Raw genomic sequence first — 20,039 nt, 5'->3', positions numbered from 1 at the left:
TGTTTCAGGAGCATATCTTTCCCTTATATAGAATCTACTGATGAAGGCTAATTTCCTACCTAATTTAGTCCCTCCATGATCCTCTCGCAGCAGCACAAACAAACGGGTTTTGCCTCGCCTTGTCAGTAGGGGAAGGTGGGAAAACAAGCTTCCCTGCTGAAGGACTTGTCAGCCAATTGCACTCCAATATTTAGCCAAGCAATACTAAGAATCATATTTATCAAGTTGGTTTATACTGACCTAGCTCCACTGGAGTTAATATAGTTTATCCATCTGTCACCAGGGGCTTTGATCAGCAGCATCCTAAAGATGCTGACAAGGCACAATTAGCACTGAAATATTGGATTGGTACAGAAAGACTTGGATTAAAAAAAATGCCAGTTGATGGATATGCAAAGTTGGAAGCTATCAGTACAATGACTAAAGGCAGACACATCCTCCAAGCCGCCAATGACGACTGGCACATGGCTCCAGCATCTTCAAAGGAAAACAAGAATGTAAATAAACTGAGGAAAAGCAAAGCACAGTATTACCTGTTAACTCTTCTAGGGCATTTTTCTGGCTTTATATCCAATTCATAATGGTAGATATCTATTTTAGGAATGTCCATTTCAAAGAAGTTGGCCTGCAGTTTGATTGTTCTCCCAGAAGTGCCAAAATCTGGTCGAGGAGGGGGTTTAAAGGCATATCCCTGTATTGGTGGTGGCAACGGTGGAGGAGGTGCAAGCACTGAAAAAAAGAGAAAGCACAAATTAGCCATCAGCCACCTTGAATTGACATTTAAACAAATTTACAGGCTATTTGACCAATGAAGCACCACACATTTAAACCAGTAACTTTTTAAAAATTATCTATAAACTGAAAAAAAAAGCACCTGCTATCAGGAGTCCATGAATTCTGATTGCCTTCTTCCCATGCTAGTTCACCATTTGCTGTACTTCCTAGCCCTGATTACTGAATAAAATCTTAAAATGAGTTGCATTTTCCTATACTACAAGTCAGCTTGTGGGAATTTGAGCAGCCAAGCGCGAACTGTCAGCAAAGTGAGAACCAGATCTTCATTGGAGGGAAGAACCTCAGTTTCAAAACAGACACCAAAGTGAAACATCCAACCACGTGTATTTGAGCAAACACCTCTAAAATGGAGTTTCTACCACTAAAACCACCTTTGCAATCACAGTTGTAAGAGCTGTATGCATCTCAAGTGAACACAACGCATGCATTGCAGCTATATACACTATGCTCTAATGACCATACTGCACAGCTTGCCAAAGAGGGGAATACAGCACAGGAGCTGTTCCTACATCTTGTAGCTCTCTGGAAAACACTATGTGTTAGAATTAAACTACTGCTTTCCTTTAAAGCAAACAGAACAAGTAGTCTACTGATGTTGTACTGTATTCTTGAGCTCAAATGCTAGCCGTAGATCAGATAATGTGAAGCAGAAGCATAACAGTTGTGGTTGTTTCATTCTAAGAAATTCCATTAAAAATCCACAGAGACGTGTGTAAGGTACCAACTCGAGTATTCAAGACTCCTGCAGCATCAGTACTCAGGTTTTCCATGGTCCAGAGCAGTAACAACTTGCAGCAAAACCTTCACATGTGAAATAACCCAGGAGGTTTCTCTTTACTTATGCAAGAATTCAGGTGTGGTTTCCTGGGATTATCAAATTCAGTCCTCTGCTAGCACCAGAACAACACATCCCTTCATTAACAGGTCAGTCACCACCACTTTTCCACCCTCACTTTCCCCACTGGAAAGCTGTTCCAGAACCATGATGCTCTAATGCCCAGAAATATCCTTCCATTTTTGTTTATTCATTGTCAGGTTATACTCACTGACCTTCAGATTAAAGTACTGCTTATTGTATTTTTAGATTTAAACCAAATTCCCCTTCAATTCTTAATTCTAGGCTATACTACTTCTATTAGTCTCTTCTCATAAACCAGGCTTCAATTTTAATCCTTTTCAGTCATTTTTCAAGCCAATTTTCAGCTCACCTTCCCTGAACAAGACCAAGTGTTATTCTACATGAGGTCCATCAGGGTCCAGCACAACCACACTGATAATTTTGTCTCTCAGTTGGAAATGTCGAATTAATGAGCCCTAAACTGCATTTGCCTGTTGTGCCACTGCCTTATAACAGCAGCTCTTGGCCGTCCAGTGACCAGTCAGTACGTGCGTGTCCATCTCAGTTGCTTATGACTGACCATCTCCCAGTTCACTATTAACTCCCAGCTATGTGATTTTTCATCTATCTATTTTTTAAGCCATATCTATTACTCTGCTGTTTTCTGTACCATGCTCAGGTTCTCCTTTTTCTGACAATGCCTCCTATGCCCTATGATACAGTTTCATGTACTTATTCCTAACATTTATGCAAAGATCCTTAATGAAATAACAAACAAGACCATTCCCAACCATAGTGGCATCATTTCCCCATTTTACCCTCTAACACTCCCTACAGCCAGTTTCCCACCCATTAGTATCTCCTTACCTATTTTTACCGTTCTACTAATCTGACTTTCAGCACCAATTTCCCCACATACCAGATATTTCATCAGAATCCATACAGTTCGGTTTGACATTGGGAATATGAAGGGGGGGAGGGAGTGGTGTTAGTTATTTTATTTATTTTTAAAAATCTTGGCTTTTTTCATTTGTTTTACATTTGGGAAGCTCATTTCAGATCTTGTCTTCCAAACAGATTCTGAGGCATACACCCTTCTGATGTCATGTTACAGAATTTCCCCTCCCTTTTGTAAACATTTCCATTAAAGTCTGTGATTCTCCAACACTAACTTGATCAATATGTTAAAGATGCTTGTTGATAAAGACTTGCATTTCCATTACCTAAAACTTCAGGTTTCCGTGACAAAAGATTATTCTGACTCCCTACTTTAAATACATCAACTCCTTCAGTTTTGCTTTCAATGGAAATACAGCAATTCTCATTTGAATATTATTCTATTTAACCATCTTGTCTTTGCAGTGTCAACAACTGTACTGAGAAATGAAGCAAAGTATCTTCTTAGTTTTCACACAGTAGCTCTAGACTCTTATCTATAACCCCGTCCTCTTACCACAAGCAGCCCATCTGCCTCAGCATCTGACCCTTCCTATTTACATTCCCGAAGGCAAGGCAAAATACTTAGCTGACTAATTCCCCTCAACCTTTGGCAATTGGTTTTGGTTTTGTTTTTTTTTTTTAATTCCTGCACAACTCAACTTCCAAGACATGGATTTGTCATCTTTTCCCAACACTTACAAGACCTCTGCTTACTTCAAATATTTTTCTGAAGGTGATTAACTGACTCAGGTGGCCCCCGCAGTCACCATATCCCCTTGGTTGGTATGACAAATTCACAAAGTTTCTGTGTCATTAAGTGGAAAGAACCCTCTGTTGTGGGTATGACAACTATCAAAGTTATTTATAGCATTATCACTACAGCTGGAAAGTAACATAAAAAAATACTCCCACAAATATTTATACTTGCAATATGACAAAGGTTTCCATTATCCACCTCCAAATCAGATCAGGAGGATGTGCACCAAGCACCTACCCTCTACTCCACCAGAATCTTGTTTACCATTTTCTGAAAGAAATCTGGCTCCCACCTATGATTTCAGCCATCCTGTTACTTAAATGTTTTACAGCTCATCACTGCACATATTTTTACTTCCGTCTTTCCATAACAGAATGTTCCCATTTGAAAACCATGTCCTAGTCATCAACGTCGTTCTATGATTTTCTTGTGTCATTCCATGATCCTCATAGCACCACTCATTCAAAAATATTTTCATTTTCTGCCCAGGCTCCTGGCATTTGTATTTTAACATTTCTGTTTCTTGTTATCCACACACTGCATTCTAGCTGCATTATGTATTGCCTTACCACTATTACCTGGTCAACTATTGTCTCATCAATATTAAGCATTTTCCTTCTCTTTGCTGTCTATTTTCACGCCTTCTAACATTTCTGTATCTACTGCCACATCCTAATTCCCCTGCCCTTTCTTCTGTGCCAGACTTGGTACATAGTAATTTTCAGAAATAAAAAGAAAATGCTTACAAGACTTGGAAGTACAAAGACTAGCCTTATGGGGGGGAACACCCCCCAAGCTATTTATGCTGCAAAATTAAGTAATTTTATAATTAATAACTCTTCCTCCCACCACATACTTCTCACAGGAGCACAATGAAGCCATACCTGTAAGTGTTCAGGGATCAACACAATCACACATTACTCAACAAGGTCATTACATTCCTCCACTGTAGTTTTAGTGACAAACAGTAAATAAAAGTGAGGGCCTACATAAAGTTTTGAGAATAACATGAAATGCTGAAGCACAGACTCCTGGGGAAATAGGAGATCACAGTTTTACAACCTGCACATCTGATGGAGAAAAAAAAAAAAAAAAAAGAACTAAGCTGTTCAGAAAGCAGAACTACTACCACCCTGTATTTTCATTTTAAACTTTTTCAATTATTCTTTTCACAATCCAATAAAAAAAAATTTTAAAAAGGAAGCTATTTCTGGCTCAACTCCCTAGGCAAACTTATTTAGGGTAGAGTGTTGCTTCAAGGAGATAAGTACTGTTTATTACACAGCAGCACTGACCCGATAAGCAGTCAACCTATATTTTTGACACATAAAACAGATCCATATGCATTAACTATAGAACCGAGGGATGTGAATTGAACTTCAAGGGAAAAAACTAATATTACAACCATTGGTCCAAATTCACTTTTTGGACTACTGCCTCAAATTAAGAATGCAAAAATCAAACCATCTTCTACAAAACATATTACAGTGACCAGCGGTGAAGTGTGGAGTCACAAAATACTGATTTTGATGATGATAGGACAGGATAGAGCCTTATTACTCTCTTCTATCAAAGAAAAAAACCATGACCCTCAATCATAAAACACAATTGCTATATTCAAAGTGATTCAGCTGCCCCAACTTCTTGTTGAAGCACTCTCCTCACTCACTCTTAAACGCGACAGACATTGTAGCAATACAAGAAGGCTTTTCTTAGCACAAAGGTTCCCCCTAAGGAATGTTTTGCAGCATGGTGAGGCGCGTTACAGAGGACACCGCTGGACGCCGGAGCTCGAGGTGATGCCACGCCCAAGGAAACCTGCCAAAATTCATACACCGATGCACATTACTTGCTCCATTCCTGTTTTTCAGAGACCCCTTCACGAACACAGATGCTGTTTTTGGAGAGACAGTATTTCAAAGTCTTGGAAAATCTACATGCATACCTGGATTTTACTTCTAAAGCGCTGTCAAGGGAAGAACGAATTAGAAGAAAGATGAAAGACTAATAAACTGGAGCATCCGTGTGATAAGTATCAGAAGCTCCTCACTCATTTGCTAGATGATAATATGAATAATGAGAACATTTCAGCCTTGATATGACGATTGAGACCATCCAAAACCCCATTTTAAAGATGTGAATTAAGGTAAGCTGGGTACTGAATAATGAGGTGCCAGTATAGTGTCTTTAGGCTTATTTTTATCATGAAAAAACCCCAGACTTCCTATTATAATTCACCCAATTTACATAAACTAAACGTTCATAGCATTCATAGTTATCAGTCATAAGAACTGCAATTTCTACCAATAAAAAAAGAAATCTGGAAAAAGACATATATTAGAAAACTAACAGTCTCGTGGCAGTTTTATGAAATAACATTAATAATCAAACAAAATTATTCAGTCAAAAGAGAGTGGGGGGGGAAAGGTGGTGACAGAGGAACTCTACAGAGTCACAGCAATGCTGCTTTAGTACAAATACCGAGTTTTGCAAACTGAAAATGATTGCAAATGCAAGGCTGTTTGCATGCGTGTTCCTACTCCTGCACGTTACTGTGAATCAAAACTAGAGATAAGAGAGTGACTCAAGGAGTTAGGTGGCCAAGACACTCCTAGAATATAAAAGGTGTGAATGAGCCACACTCTTGAATGAGCGTGGCTCAGCTCGTCTACTCCAAAATCCACGCAATTATATAATGATGATTTTTCAGGACCGTTTAATCTATAATAATTTTCCAGACTAAGAGCATTAATTTCTTTTGTCCTTCATTCTTCATCATTTTTTAAAGCTTAACTGCTGGTCTGCTCAGCACCCTGGAAGTGCTGCCAGTCAGCACTAAACTTGCAGGTTGAAGTTTTTTCAACAGAGAATTATGCAATTTTAATGTGCACTCAGAGGCCTAATGAGTTACTAAATAAGAAGGGGCCAAACTAGTTGCATCTAAGGGCTTGTCGACACAGGAAATCATCTGAACGTAATTATGCTAGTGTAATTATATCAATAAGTTTCCTTGTGTGGCAAGTCCTAACGCATATTTAATAATCAGGTGATGTTTTCAGAACTCAAAGCATGTTTTCGCATTGCGCTAACGCAACCTGCGTTTGTCAATAGGAAGTCTCTCTAAAACCATTTTTCTAAAAATATAGTCTCTAAATAAGAGGAAGGAAGGAAGCCTTATTTGGAAGCTTCACTTTCTGTTAAGGTTTCTAATACCAGACAACAGGGCAGCTCTTCCGGATCATCACTACGGGTGTTTTCAGATATTGCTGTGCAATAACAGATGCACGTTTCAAAGTATTTTAGATACACTGATTACTTGATACCCAAGTATTTAATAAAAGGCCAAATTTCATGCTAGTACGCAGAATTTTAATTCAATATGTAATTCAATTCTCCTGCAGCACTTGATTTTATCTGTCTTGCTTGCTAACCGCAGCCTCGCAGACAGCAGGGTCTACACAACCATTGTGCGTATTTGTTGCTGCCTCCAGGTCAGTGACTGATTCCATCATACAGACACAGAGAGGAGGCATCACTCCTCGGAAAAAAAAGCCGGTTAATAACTTGTCCTCAACTAGCTATCAGCTATTTTGTCCCCAGAACTGCAGAAAACAAAAAAATTTACAAATGTGTAAATCATGATCAGGTCAACAAGAACCAAGGCTGGCAAAGGAACAAACACATCTGCTGGAAAAGGCTCTCCAGCAGCTGATGTAGAGGTGCCAAGTATCACGAACACAGAATAATGTAGGTTGGAAGGGACCAGGTTGACTTGTCCAGTCAAGTTTCGAATATCTTCAACGACAGAGTTTTCACAACATCTCTTACAACCTGTTCCAGATCACCCCCATGGTAAAATAAACTTGGCCTTATACTCAGCTGGAGTTTCCTGCGTTCCAGCTTGTGTTCATTGCCTCCTGCCCTGTTCTGGTGCACCTGCCACAGGTCTGGCTTCATCTCCTCCATAGCTTCCCCTTAGGTAGTTGCAGACAGCCAGATCACCCTTTAGCTTTCTCTTCTTAAACCTGATTCTCTCAGCCTCTCCTGGTATGTCATGTGCTCCTTCCCCAAGCCACCTTGGTGGCCTGTCACTGGGCTTGCAAACAGGTAATGTCCCCTTTTGGGCAGTTTGAAGCAGGAGAATGGGAGACTTGGGGAGTCACCCCACAACAGGGGAAGCAGCATTTCCACAAATAGTTATTCAAACTCCAGTAATGGAAGGAGTTCAGGAAGAATGTGGAAAATATCCAGTACGAATCCTTGACAGAATATGCACGGAGTTTTTACATACTTTATTTACATATATATATGGTCAGGGCAAGAAAAGGAATACAGGGAGTTCAGCCCTTTCTTTTTGGGACCCAAAAGAAAAAAAAACAAACACACACAACCTTTGGGCTGTCTTCAAGTTTTCTTACAGTCCGAGTTATATAGAGAAGTTTAACTTTTGCACTGGCGTTCTGTTAAGAACCGTTAGAGAAAGATAGGAGAAAGGCTGGCAGTGTTTTCTACAAGATAAGAAAACTGCAGCTCATAGTCCCTTGATATTATGAGGGTAGAGGAATCTATGTGGAACCTGTATATACGTCTGTGCTGCTCATTAAGTATGTTTTAGACTATGGAAACTGGAAGTTCTTCAGTCAAGCTACAGCACTGTTGGATAAGATGATGCACAACAAATAAAGGTAATGGACTTATCTGTTATCCCCAAGAATTCAATAAACCACGAGGAAAGCGCTGGAGAGAAGCAGAAGAGATGATGTAATCAGAACTTCAGTTAAATCTAATGCTGTTGCAGCATTTTCTTAGATACCAACTATCAAAGGTTCTTTACTAAGGTGTGATTGCCAGAAGATTTAATGAGGTTTTGTGCTAATAATGCATTCTCTAGAAAAACAGTACTTAGTAGAGCCCAGTAAATAACCTAATAAGCAACTGGAAGGAATGGAAATAGGTAAAGAGAGAAAGGGAAAAACAATTCTTCTCACCTTTTTCATACAAATAAAATGAGAACTCCTTTAACCACTTGCTGAACTCCTTGTATCCCAGTAAATCATACAGCATGCAAAGTGGTTACTGGACACACCAAAATCAACTTTTGAAGTTGCTTGTCCTTTTACTTGGTAGCAAAGTAAACAGGTAGCACTGTTAACAATGTTTTACGACTCTTGTGTTATTTGTCCAGAGCCACATTTCTGCTTTGAAACAGGTTGCAACTCTACCTGTATACACTTATGCATGCTCCAGCACATGGCTTTAGGTTGCCACGTGTATCCATCCATTGGGATCATTGGATCTGCAGATATCCATTTCCTTTTCTTAAGACTCAAGCCCACTTATTCCTTGTTTACCCCTCCTACATCTGAAGGCTGGATTTTTACCATCTTTATGCACCAGAGTGCCTTCCCCCTCTGAACACATACCTGGGAATCTTTCTATTGTATTCACCATGTTTTCTAGCCATGTATCAGCCCACAGCTGGTAAAGTGTTATTTTCCTTGAACAGCCCCTAAAACGCTACCTATATTTAGATCACTTGGGAATGGGGTGTCTCTGTTCTCCATCACATTCAGTCTGTTCCTGTACTTCTCTCAAGCACCTGCTCATCCCAGGCCACCATGTGTCTCCATTTACATGTAGAAGCCCTTAAAGACACTTGTTTCAACTATCTTCTTGCATTCCCCAATTTTTTCTGCATGTGTTACATTTCTGTTGTTTCTTTTCTCACTCTGACCATATATAAACTGTGCCCAGATCCTGTCGAGGATTCATATATGATGCTTTTCACATAATTTTTGGTGGAGCTCCTCTCTAAAAGTTCTTCTGGTCTCTCAGTGACCAGCTACCACGCTTCCTAGCCACAGCGCGTTGCGTATGCCAAGGTGGGCTCTCAGACCTAGGGCAGCTTCACTACTGATGAGCAAAAACGAAGTAATGATCTTCATATTTAATCATATTTTAAGTCCCACGCATGACTATTGAGAAGTTTAGGGATCCCACTCTGCCAGATTGCTTCTAATTTCTTAGTGTTGTAGTATGAAATTAAATACCTTAACGAGGTATTGCAAAGTATTAGAAAAACAGCATTGCCTTCAAACCTGTAATCTCATTGTGTTCAGTAGACCTAATCTAGACATGATTTTTATTAAATGTTTGTCACTTACTGCAAAAGAATTCAAGCAATGTTAACTCTCAAGGCAATCCTTTTATCTAGTGAAAGATGTTGGACTAGATGATCTCTAAAGGTCCCTTCCAACCTAAACCATTCTATGATTATTTTGTCTGGAATAAATAATCAGTTACAGATCTATAGCTCCCTCGGTTATCCTCATTACTTTTTGACCTCTGTAGGATAGAGACATGATCTCTTCATAGTGCCAGAAGTGATATGCTCCACAGAGACTGAGAATCACTCTCAGACACACCAATAGTGTGAGCAGGTGTTACAGTCAGAGATGCAAGGGAAAAACAAGACATCAATCCAGTCTGCTTTAAGTTATGACCACGTTTCAAATAAGAACATGTGAAAGACTACAAGAACAAAATGACAAAAAACCAAAGAAGAAGAGATCAATGCTCCAGCAGAAAGCAGCAAGCGAGAAACTAAGAATGGTTGTTTCTAGTGCACAAGCTTCTTCTGGACAATGTCAATTAGCAAAAGACAACAAGTGTTAGAACTTTCTTTTTCCCCTCCCACATTCTCCTTGCAGCCTAGACCTTCAAAGTGACCCTCCAAATTTTCAAATACTAACAAGCTAGTTCTCAACACTCTGCTGGCCACCTGCAAGTGGGGTGAGTGGAAGAGCACCATCAGAGCACACACGGAGCATACAGAGCGTAAAACATCTACCCTTACTGCTAACGAGTCAGGTGGCTTAACCGATCCCTGTACACAAAACTGTACAAAGTACTACTGAAATCATTCTTAAGGGAGGCAGAGAAATGTTTTTAATTACAAACAGCAACGTTGAATCAAGTCATCCAAATAGTGAGTCTCATCCAAACAATGGAGGCTTATGGCTTACTCACAAGACAGTAACCCATTTAAAGTCAAATGTGAATTCAAAGTACAAAGTAACTCCATCTCCAGGCAAACCTCTACTCAATGAAGGGGGAAATTGAGAACATTCTTAGTTCTGTTTATCACACTTGACCATAATGATTCACTTACTTTTCCATACCTTAGAATATGATGTTGAACTAATTCCAGATGCCTTTTCTTAACAATTTGAAATAAAGAATATTTTTTTGCACTTGTAAAGAGCAATGTCTCTATCCAATACACTGTTCTCTGCCACTCCAAAAGGCCTATGTAGTGAACACACACATCTTCTAAGAAAAAAAAAAAAATCCCACCCACTAAGACCTATTCCTTCCTTCGTGCTGCTTCTCCCCTACAGAAGGTAAGACCAGAAATTCTGTGTTTGTCATCCCACATTACTCTTCCCTTACCTCTTGTTTGCTGAAATGTTGCGTTTAGGTTAGGAAAGAAACATACCCCCCCCTCCTTCATTAGCTGACACTTGCAACTGCATAGGTATGCTGGAAACAGCATAACCCACCCTCTATTGTCTTTACTTTTTTTTTTTATATTTCTTCTTTTTCTTTTTTTTAAAGTCACTACAAGGCTGGTAAAGAATGAGTTCTTTATGCATCAGTATTGCCTCTTCCAGTAACATTTACTTCAATGCACACGCTGAAGTTTCCATCAAACTACTTGGTGTGAGTATGAGATGAACAAGCACTTGCATTCAGTCCCAAGGAGAGCACAGAGTCATTCTGCCCAGTGCCAGGTGCAGAACTGAGCTCAGCGAGGGGTACTTAGCCCCAAATCCCTGTATTAAATACTTCAACACTTTTTGCACACACAGACTGCCATCAAATAACACCATTAGCACTGTACACCTCACTATGACACTCCATTACCTCTCTACCTCAAGATCACAATATTTCATAGATTGTTTTTCCCCTTAGAAATAGCAAAAACCGCTCTCTATATTATAGCTCAAGAGCAGACACTGGATCAACTTGTTGGAATGGGCTGCCCAGGGCAGGGGTGGAGTCCCCATCCCTGGAGGGGTTGAAGAGTCAGGTTGACCCAGCGCTGAGGCATCTGGTGGAGTTGAGAACGGTCAGTGTGAGGTTCATGGTTGGACTGGAGGATCTTCAAGGTCTTTTCCAACCTTGATGATTCTGTGAATTAAGTCACCCAAACCAGAGTTGCAGTTCCCAGTGCAACGTTGCTCCCCTCAACCTTCCTACCAACACCTTTCCCTTCCCTTCCTCCTCCTTCCAGATCCCTTGCCATTACATCCCATGCCTCTCCTCCAGCCTTTATTAGAGACAGGAGTGACCACATGCACACAAGCTCTGCTAAGCTTAACGAGCTCTAACGCCTTGGGCTTTACTCTGTTGCCACTGGTGCATGTCCCTCTAGTGTGGTCTGCCTCACCAGCTGGAAACTGGTGCCACAAAGGCCCCAAATCCACGTTCCCTGTGGTATTCACATTGTATACAATTTAATGGAACACAGAAATTATTTGTCCTCAGCTTACTAAAGCATTAAGCTAGGATGGCTGTATTTTGCGCTGTACCTTTGCAAGCACATTCATACCCCCACATAATTTGGCTAGCAGTATTTTTGTGTAAAATCTAAAAATAAAAATTGTCTTCATACCTGAAATATTTTTCCATTTACAAAATTCAACTGCTGAGCTATAACTCAGAAGCAGTCATCCTTTCCTTGAAAAAGAAATCTTTCCCCATACCCACACTGGATTGATTAATCTACAAAAACATGAACACTCTCGTGGCTTTGTTTCAAAATAGAAAATTCACACTTAAGAGCTGAGGTTATGCTTTATTTTATCATTTTAGATAGTGAAAGCAGCTGTAGGAGCATCTTTAACATGCAAGAGATGCAATAGGATCTAATGCGGTTTCAAGAGATAGGGCTGTGGTTTTCAGCATTGCTGAAAAGAGAGGCAAAATGCAGGTTCAGAATAATGGAATAACTAAGATATGACGAGAGTGTAGGCTTTCAGCAGAACTCCCCTATGAGAATTTTTTTTTTTCCTATTACATCTCGGGGGTTTCCTCCACCTGCTTCCTATAAGCAACTTAAGTTCTCATATTAGTTGACACAGACCAAAACTGAGCTGTGGCACTGTGCCATCTCAGTCATGACAGCAACAACATGGGAAGAGACTACAAATAACGGCATCTTACTACAGGGAGATCCAAATCCCCCCAGATTTTTTTTTCTCTGGAAATAATGAAGTTTCTCCTGCAGTATCACTATCAAAACCTTACTCCGTGTGGCACTTAGTCCTGTAAATTTTCACAGAATCACAGAATCGTCTAGGTTGGAAAAGACCTTGAAGCTCCTCCAGTCCAACCATGAACCTCACACTGACCGTTCTCAACTCCACCAGATCCCTCAGCGCTATGTCGACCCGACTCCTCAACCCCTCCAGGGATGGGGACTCCACCACCTCCCTGGGCAGCCCATTCCAATGCCCAACAACCCCTTCTGCAAAGAAATACTTCCCAATATCCAGTCTAAACCTTCCCTGGCGCAGCTTGATGCCATTCCCTCTTGTCCTATCACTTATTACTTGGTTCAAGAGACTCATCCCCCCTCTCTGCACCCTCCTTTCAGGGAGTTGTAGAGGGCCATGAGGTCTCCCCTCAGCCTCCTCTTCTCCACACTAAACCCCCCCAGTTCCCTCAGCCGCTCCCCATCAGACCTGTGCTCCAGACCCTGCACCAGCTTCGTTGCCCTTCTCTGGACACGCTCGAGTCATTCAATGGCCTTTTCATTTTTGGTCTGTGCATTATTTTAAGGATTCAGTGAAAGGTAAGTTTAAAAAAAAGTCACATACAGATTTCCTACAGAGAGGCCTATACCTCCACTGAAATTTTACATTAAAGGGAATTTTCAAGTCAGAAACAATTAGGGAAAAAAATACCACTAGTGTATTCTAATCACACAACAAGACCCAAACAATAAAGCTTCACTTCCTTGCCCTGGTGGGAAGTTTCCTCCTTCTGAATGAAGCTCTCAATTTTTAAACAACACGCCCTTATGCAAATGCTCTGAATCCATACAAATTATTCTCAAGCATTCCCTCATTAAACACCGAAGCTCTTCCCAATAAGAATGTACTGGCGCACAGAGACATTCATTCTTCTGTATTGTCATTTCTACCTGAACTTGGGTTTCTTCTCTATTTTAGTTTTGTTTTGTTTGTGGTTTGGAGGGTTGGTGGTTTTTTTGGGTTTTCTTTAAACTTTACTACATCTTTCATTAGCTTGTCAACAGAAATATTCAAGTCAGAAGAGATGAAGTTGACAAGTACTACTGTTTGAGAAACGTTACATTTCACCAGCAGTTAAAAAGTGCAAACCAGAAAACCCCTGCTCTCCCAAAGTCTTGTCCTCCACATGGGAGCAAATGAAGATTTCAGAAGCAATGGAGAAGTATGATGGGGCAGGAGAGCACAACCAACAGAGGGACTGACAAAAAAAAATAGTAGAAAGGGAGCATTCACTGCACACCACAAGTTGTATGAAAGGACAATGAAATAAGTTCATTATCAAAGGATAAGCGAAGCCAAGAACACAGCAACATTTAGATAGGAATTTACCCTCCATATGAATAGACGCCTGTCCTTTAATAGTAAACACTTGCTAAACAAGTTTCAGAAGGTATATAACAAGGCCCCAGTAATGATTATGTTTTAAAGCCGTATTCATCTACATGACAAGTTTAACTTCAAACAATTTTTAGATTGATCTAGCTAAGCCAGTGAAACCTCCCCTCTTGGGAATTCTTCTAAAATTGGCTTATTTAAAATAAGTCTAAATTAGCACATCCACACACACTTCCTACTACTAAATTAAAATTTAAATTTCATTATTCTCTCACATTAATAAGCTCTAACATAAATTTCATGACTGAACTAAGAACACAAAAAAAGCACCACTAAGACAAAAAGTTCTAAAGCTCCAATCTGTGACATTAGCAGCTTGAACAGAGCCACCCACGGTATCTAACGCTGCCTGCCAAGTCAGCTCCTTGTCTGGCCAGAAAAGAGTTACGATTTTTTTTTCTAGACTACATATGAAATCATCAACTTGATTCCCTATACGCAAATCTGCGCTGCAAACCCAACATAGTTTCAGAAACATATTTTTAAGCTCCCCAAGATGACATGCTGAGATTTGTTTATTCCTCAAAAGACTGAAGAGTTAATTTTTGCTCCGCAGCCCCCTCGTCTCACTCACACCCCAACACAGGTTGGAAGTGACATAATGAGACATAAAATTCATATAGTGTTTAAACACAGTCTTCAGACTCATACATATTTTATGGAATTATATGTAATGTGAATTAATTCTTCACACAGGTGAAGAGTTAACATTAAGCATAGTCGCCACGTCCTGATTTTAAAGCAACTCATACAAGGGAATGCAATCAGGGTGCTGCCAGAAAAACGGTTAGGAAAGACATGTGGGGCCCAAAACAGTGCAGATGTATGTAGTTACTCTGTATCTCTGAAAAGTTAAATATTTTAACACTTCTCTCAAAGATAGAGACTTTCACAACTGCAGAGCTATCATGGCATATATTAACACCGGGACCCAGGCCATAACAACTTCACTTCAGGTGGTAATAAGCTCACATACAACTTAAGCTGAGATAAGACAGAACTAGCACTGAAAGAGAAGTCCTGCCTTCACGCAGCTGTTCAGTCTGCCCTGTGATCCCAAAACTCACATTACCATGAGTGTTCCCGCAGAGAAGCAAAGCAGCTATAAAACTAGGAGGGGGCACGAAGGCAAGGAATGAAAGGGACGTGGTTTTGGTTGGGATTGGTCTGCCCAACAGTGCACAAGGCAGCCTCCCACACGAACGCCTGCACGACCATTTCTTTCTGCAGCAGGGCTACACGAGGCTACTTTAAGATGAATGTGAAACTGCAGGCTGACACACAGACAGCTTTTAAATCTACTTTCAGCAATGAAGAGTTTTTCAGTTGCCTGTTTAATGAAGGTTGAATGGAGACTAAAACCTACAACAAAGACAAAACACAACTGATAAAACACTGGCAAAAACCAGAAGAGGACAAACAAATTACAACAGGAGAGAATGAACTACTCCCGTCACATCTGTGATTAAGAAAAAAAAAATCACTTTCACAAACAAAATTTGGCAGCACTGTGGACAGCTCAATGAGAACAGAATTCAAAAGACAACACTGGTGGCAGCAAGGGAGAAAAACATCAAAGCAAGCTTTGGACTGACTTGATTATGTCATTATCAACAGTACTTTCCCATGTAAATCAATGGTTTGTTTCTACCTTGGCGGTGTCCACTTCTGTGAAGTCATACTTAAAAAAAAACAAAACAAAAAAAAAAAAAAAACACAAAATTTTTCCTTCTACAAAGCCAGGTCACCAGGTATTCCATGGCTTCACAGTTGCAGCAAAGCTATAAAGATATTTAGGAGAAATATTTTTCTGCAAAGGGACTACAGAAACAGATGAAATAACTCAAACTAAAACTTTATTTAAAAGCACCAAGTTTACTCTGAAAAGGGAATAGTAAAAGCAAAACACATTAAAATAGAGAAGTTCAAATAAATTGTACTAACCTATGGTGAGCACTAAACACACCGAAAGACAGCAGCTATTAAAAGTCATGAGTATACAAAAATATGGGCATCATCGCAGTCTGAGTATTAAAAAAACACTTCCTGGACAGTACTAAAGAGTCTCTTTGAAGCACTACTTCTTAGAAATGTCTCCCAAAGAGAACTGCGTACTAAGAAATTACAACTCTGGTGTAAGACATGAGACAGACTGGACTTGTGTAGTGTACCTGGAGATGATAGTATTCAGTTCTGTGTTTTACTTTTCCCAATTTTGACAGCATAAAATGGATAAGGAAGTGTTTAAGTTCAACTTTGGGTATTACAATAAATGGAAAAAGAAAACAAGCCCTTACACTGAGTTGGAAAGAGCAGCACTTTCCCAGTCGATAAGAGATACTTTACATTCCAGTGAGCTGCTTTGTGTGTACATCAGAAAGGATGCACGATACTAAAGCAAATTAATTGGACAATGCATGGAACAGATCCCTACCCACAGCCACTACGGTTAAAACTACGTAATATTTTCCACCAGCTATTTTTTTCTAGTTCATAACTTACCAAAAATAAGATACTGGAGGTTGACTGTTCTTAATTTTCAAATTTAGTAATATTTTCTGGTAGTCTGAGTATTAGAAAATCTGTCACTAAAAATATAACCAATTATTCCACTAAAACTTGAAATAAGGGAGGCAATACACAACACAATTTTGAAAAGTCTTACAAGTTTTGTAAAGCTATTGTCAGCACATGCTTAGCTGACATGAACAAGACTTTCATTATGCACATAAAGTTCCTAATTAGTGAGAACTGTGTATGTTAGCAAAGTCAATTTAGCAGTTACAAGTTTACCATGTTCATCAACTTGATCTCTGCAATTTCTAGAAGGCCAAAAGTATTTAGAAGAGCTGTTTTCTGAAATGAAAAAACATCTTTCCCTCTTACACTGTTCAAAGTGGGTAGAAGAAAGACCATCATATGAGAATCTAAGACATATTTTCCCTACATAGTTAAAGCCTTTAACTCCCTTTCCCACTCTTCTGAGAAACAGAGGAAGGCTGGTGGCGATAGCAGTGCAGGAGAGGGTATACAAATGGTGAAAGCAGAGTACTTTCCCTGGAAGTCAGGAAGGTTTGGCAGTTCCTCTGTGGCCTTTCCATATAAATTACAATACACCACTAGTATATATAAGCACAAGATGATTCCGCAAAAGTAAAAAATTTCAAGACAAAGGAAGAATAAGTGTACAAAATCCCATGTAACTGCAGAGTCAGTAGGAGAATCATTGCTGAAAAAAATGTTTCACTTTTCATATAGCGAATAGTATACTTCAAGGCTGAAGTTTGTTTCACACATATGACATCGATTATCTTTTCATCAAATGACTACTTCATCTTTAAGCCACCTTAAGACTACACAGCTAGCTGAAGCAACATAATAATACTCAGTCTTTTTCTTCCTCAGGAAAATACACTGGCCACGACAACAATACGCTTGAAAAAGCTATACTGCATTTTGTAGGTTGTCGAGTGCAATGTAAATTTAAGGAAAAATTCTCAGGCAAAAAGGAAGAGCGATGAAGCTGTACATTAAGTTCTCATTTCCTTTTCTATGTATGGCAGCTTACAATGAATTTCAACATAATTTACCATCTAAAATTAAGCCAGAGAAACTGGGCAAATCTGTGATACCAGCAGAGCTAGCACAGTAAAAGCAGGTCCAAATCCATCCCTAAAAAAAAATTCAAAAAGCCTTTCTGAGAAGAGAAGGGCAGACCCTTGACAGGAGGTACATGAGAGTTCTTACTGCTACTGGGGCGCATGCTAAGAGGACACTGGTGGAGTTAAATTCCACAAGATGAAGATGTTGCCATTTCTACCACCCCAAGTAAGGCATGAGCACACCCTTCCCTGCACCATGTTTTAGGACTAAAAAGTTCTAAAGACACTCAACATCTAACCATTGCGTATCATCACATATCTTTAAGAAAATACATGGGAGTTAAAAAAAAGCACACGCACTGAAAAACAAGAAAGAGAAAAGTTTCAAAAGTCTATTAACAATTTTAAAAAGGAAACTTACAACTAAACGACAAGCGAGAAAATAACCTTAGTTTCTCTAGTTTGATACAGAGAACTCACAGTTGTTTTCTGTGTCAGGAATAAAAGGTTATATTTTACATGCAAAGTATCCCCTTCACAAAGTCACCCTTTTTCCAGACAACTGCTGCTTCAACAATAAATTAAAACCGTGAGTAGCAGGCATAAATCAAATACCCTTTCAAAGATTAAGAATCTACAGCATGCAAAGTTTAAAATTTATAAATACTAGAATACCAAGCAGTGTAAGTTACAGGAGTTCACGCAAGTTTTTATCACTTCTTTAAATTGGACAACAGTATTTTTATTATGCCGCTTTGACATTTTTCTGTTCTAGAAAAATACCCAAATGCATCAAACTTTTTTCCTAAAAAAAGCCAAACATTTTCTCTTATATTTTCAGATTCTTTACTTTTTATAGTCTCTTGAAGGTAAAAAAAAGTGTATGGGAGCAATGTTTCAGCAAATTCAACACCAAGTCAAGAACTCAAACAGTATTTGGGAAAAAGGAACAGGGACCGTAGGTTTCGTAACCATGAAAACAGTGATTTCACGATGTCCCCCTCTTGTATAAAAAACATCCTACTCCTAAAGTAACAGCATGTTTGAACACAGTTTCCACATTAGGCAGCAATTTTTTTAAATTAGTCAGATATGGCCTCCTAACTTACTTTATACTGTTTCCAGAAAAAGAATTAAGATTAAAATAGCAAACCCTGTGGCAAATTGAGCGATTACATTGGCAGGAGGCCAGCACCACAGGCACCCTCAGAACGGGGTTGGCTGCGGTGCCCAGTTTGGCGACAGGAGCTGGAAGAGCAAAGTGGTTCATATGCATCAGCAACGTTCGGAGGAGCAAACAGCAGCAAGATCTAAGTTACCCGAGACATGAATGGAGCGTTTAAGCGGTGTCAAGGATGTGCTGACAGACATGTAGAGGCTGGAGCTCTTGTGCATTCACGGCAGCTGCGGCTCAGTGAATGGTTGAAAACCACACTTCTTGCTCACTCCTCTGAACAACATTTCAGCGTACATTCATCTTGTAGGTATCAGATTAACGTGCGGAAGGGGACTCTCACTGGCAGCTCACAGGCCACACGTAGCCTTGCACAACACAACTAAGCATCCTGCTGACAGTCCCCATTTCCACACTACAGCCACGCTCTCTTAAACTCTACTCAAATGCCCTGCCTTATGATTTGGCATGCAGCAGGAAGCTGTTTGGACTGCTAGAAGCCACTGTGCTGCTAAGGCTCTCTGTGGATGATTTCACAGGAAGGAAACGGAGAGCCTCACGATGTGGAGAAAAACTCGCAGCTCGTACCCCAGAACAGACACCGTCACTGCCCAGCTCTGCGCAGGGGGAAAAGGCTGAGCCAGAGAGATAAACTAGGAAGTAAACAAGACAGAAGATGAGCTTGGCTGGAGAGAGCAAACAGCAGGAGCCCGAGACACACACCAGTAACGTGTAGCAAGCTAGGACTCAGCAGAAGTATAGCGTTTGTTCTCTCAAGAGCCCGAGGTGAAGAGAGGTTTTTTCTGGTAAGGGGAAAACACCATTACAGACTGAATGTGGGTCCCTGATAGTAAACAGCAGCCACCAACGCTGGTGCCATGGAAGTAGGATCATTCTGAGTGAAAGGGAGAGCGGCAGGATTGGACAGAGAGCAAATAAGGAAGATAGACTCCCACATGTAAAACTACTCTCAGCCCATACACTGGCAATATTTTCAATGATTTAGCTCCTTATTTATAACTTCAAAAAAGATCTTATCAATAGGAGGTGAACATAACAGCCTTAGCAACAACAGCAGAACTTGAGCACCATGAATACCTGTAAACTGGAAGTATACCTGTACCTGAGCAAGAGAACCTGACACTAGAAGCCACCAAATGATTACATCAATAGTTATACAGAGTTATTGGTACTGAAATCCACAAATGATGTTATACGT

General features: G+C 40.0%; 1 protein-coding gene across 5 annotated transcripts in view; it reads right to left on the bottom strand.

Moving 5' to 3' along the window:
• Nucleotides 1–20,039, bottom strand: part of AGO2 (argonaute RISC catalytic component 2) — a 66,854-nt gene that overhangs the window by 44,762 nt on the left and 2,053 nt on the right. For 2 of the 5 annotated variants that reach the window (XM_074832799.1, XM_074832890.1), the window contains exon 2: nucleotides 534–729. In XM_074832799.1, coding sequence (XP_074688900.1) covers nucleotides 534–729 — 196 coding nt within the window. Of the gene's footprint in view, nucleotides 1–533; nucleotides 730–18,965; nucleotides 19,559–20,039 lie in introns of those variants that run through there. The other 3 variants (XM_074832708.1, XM_074832617.1, XM_074832975.1) reach the window with 3 other exon arrangements.

The sequence above is a fragment of the Strix aluco genome, chromosome 1, assembly GCF_031877795.1.
Source record: "Strix aluco isolate bStrAlu1 chromosome 1, bStrAlu1.hap1, whole genome shotgun sequence".
NCBI lineage: Eukaryota > Metazoa > Chordata > Aves > Strigiformes > Strigidae > Strix > Strix aluco.
This window is presented reverse-complemented; position numbering and strand designations above follow the sequence as displayed.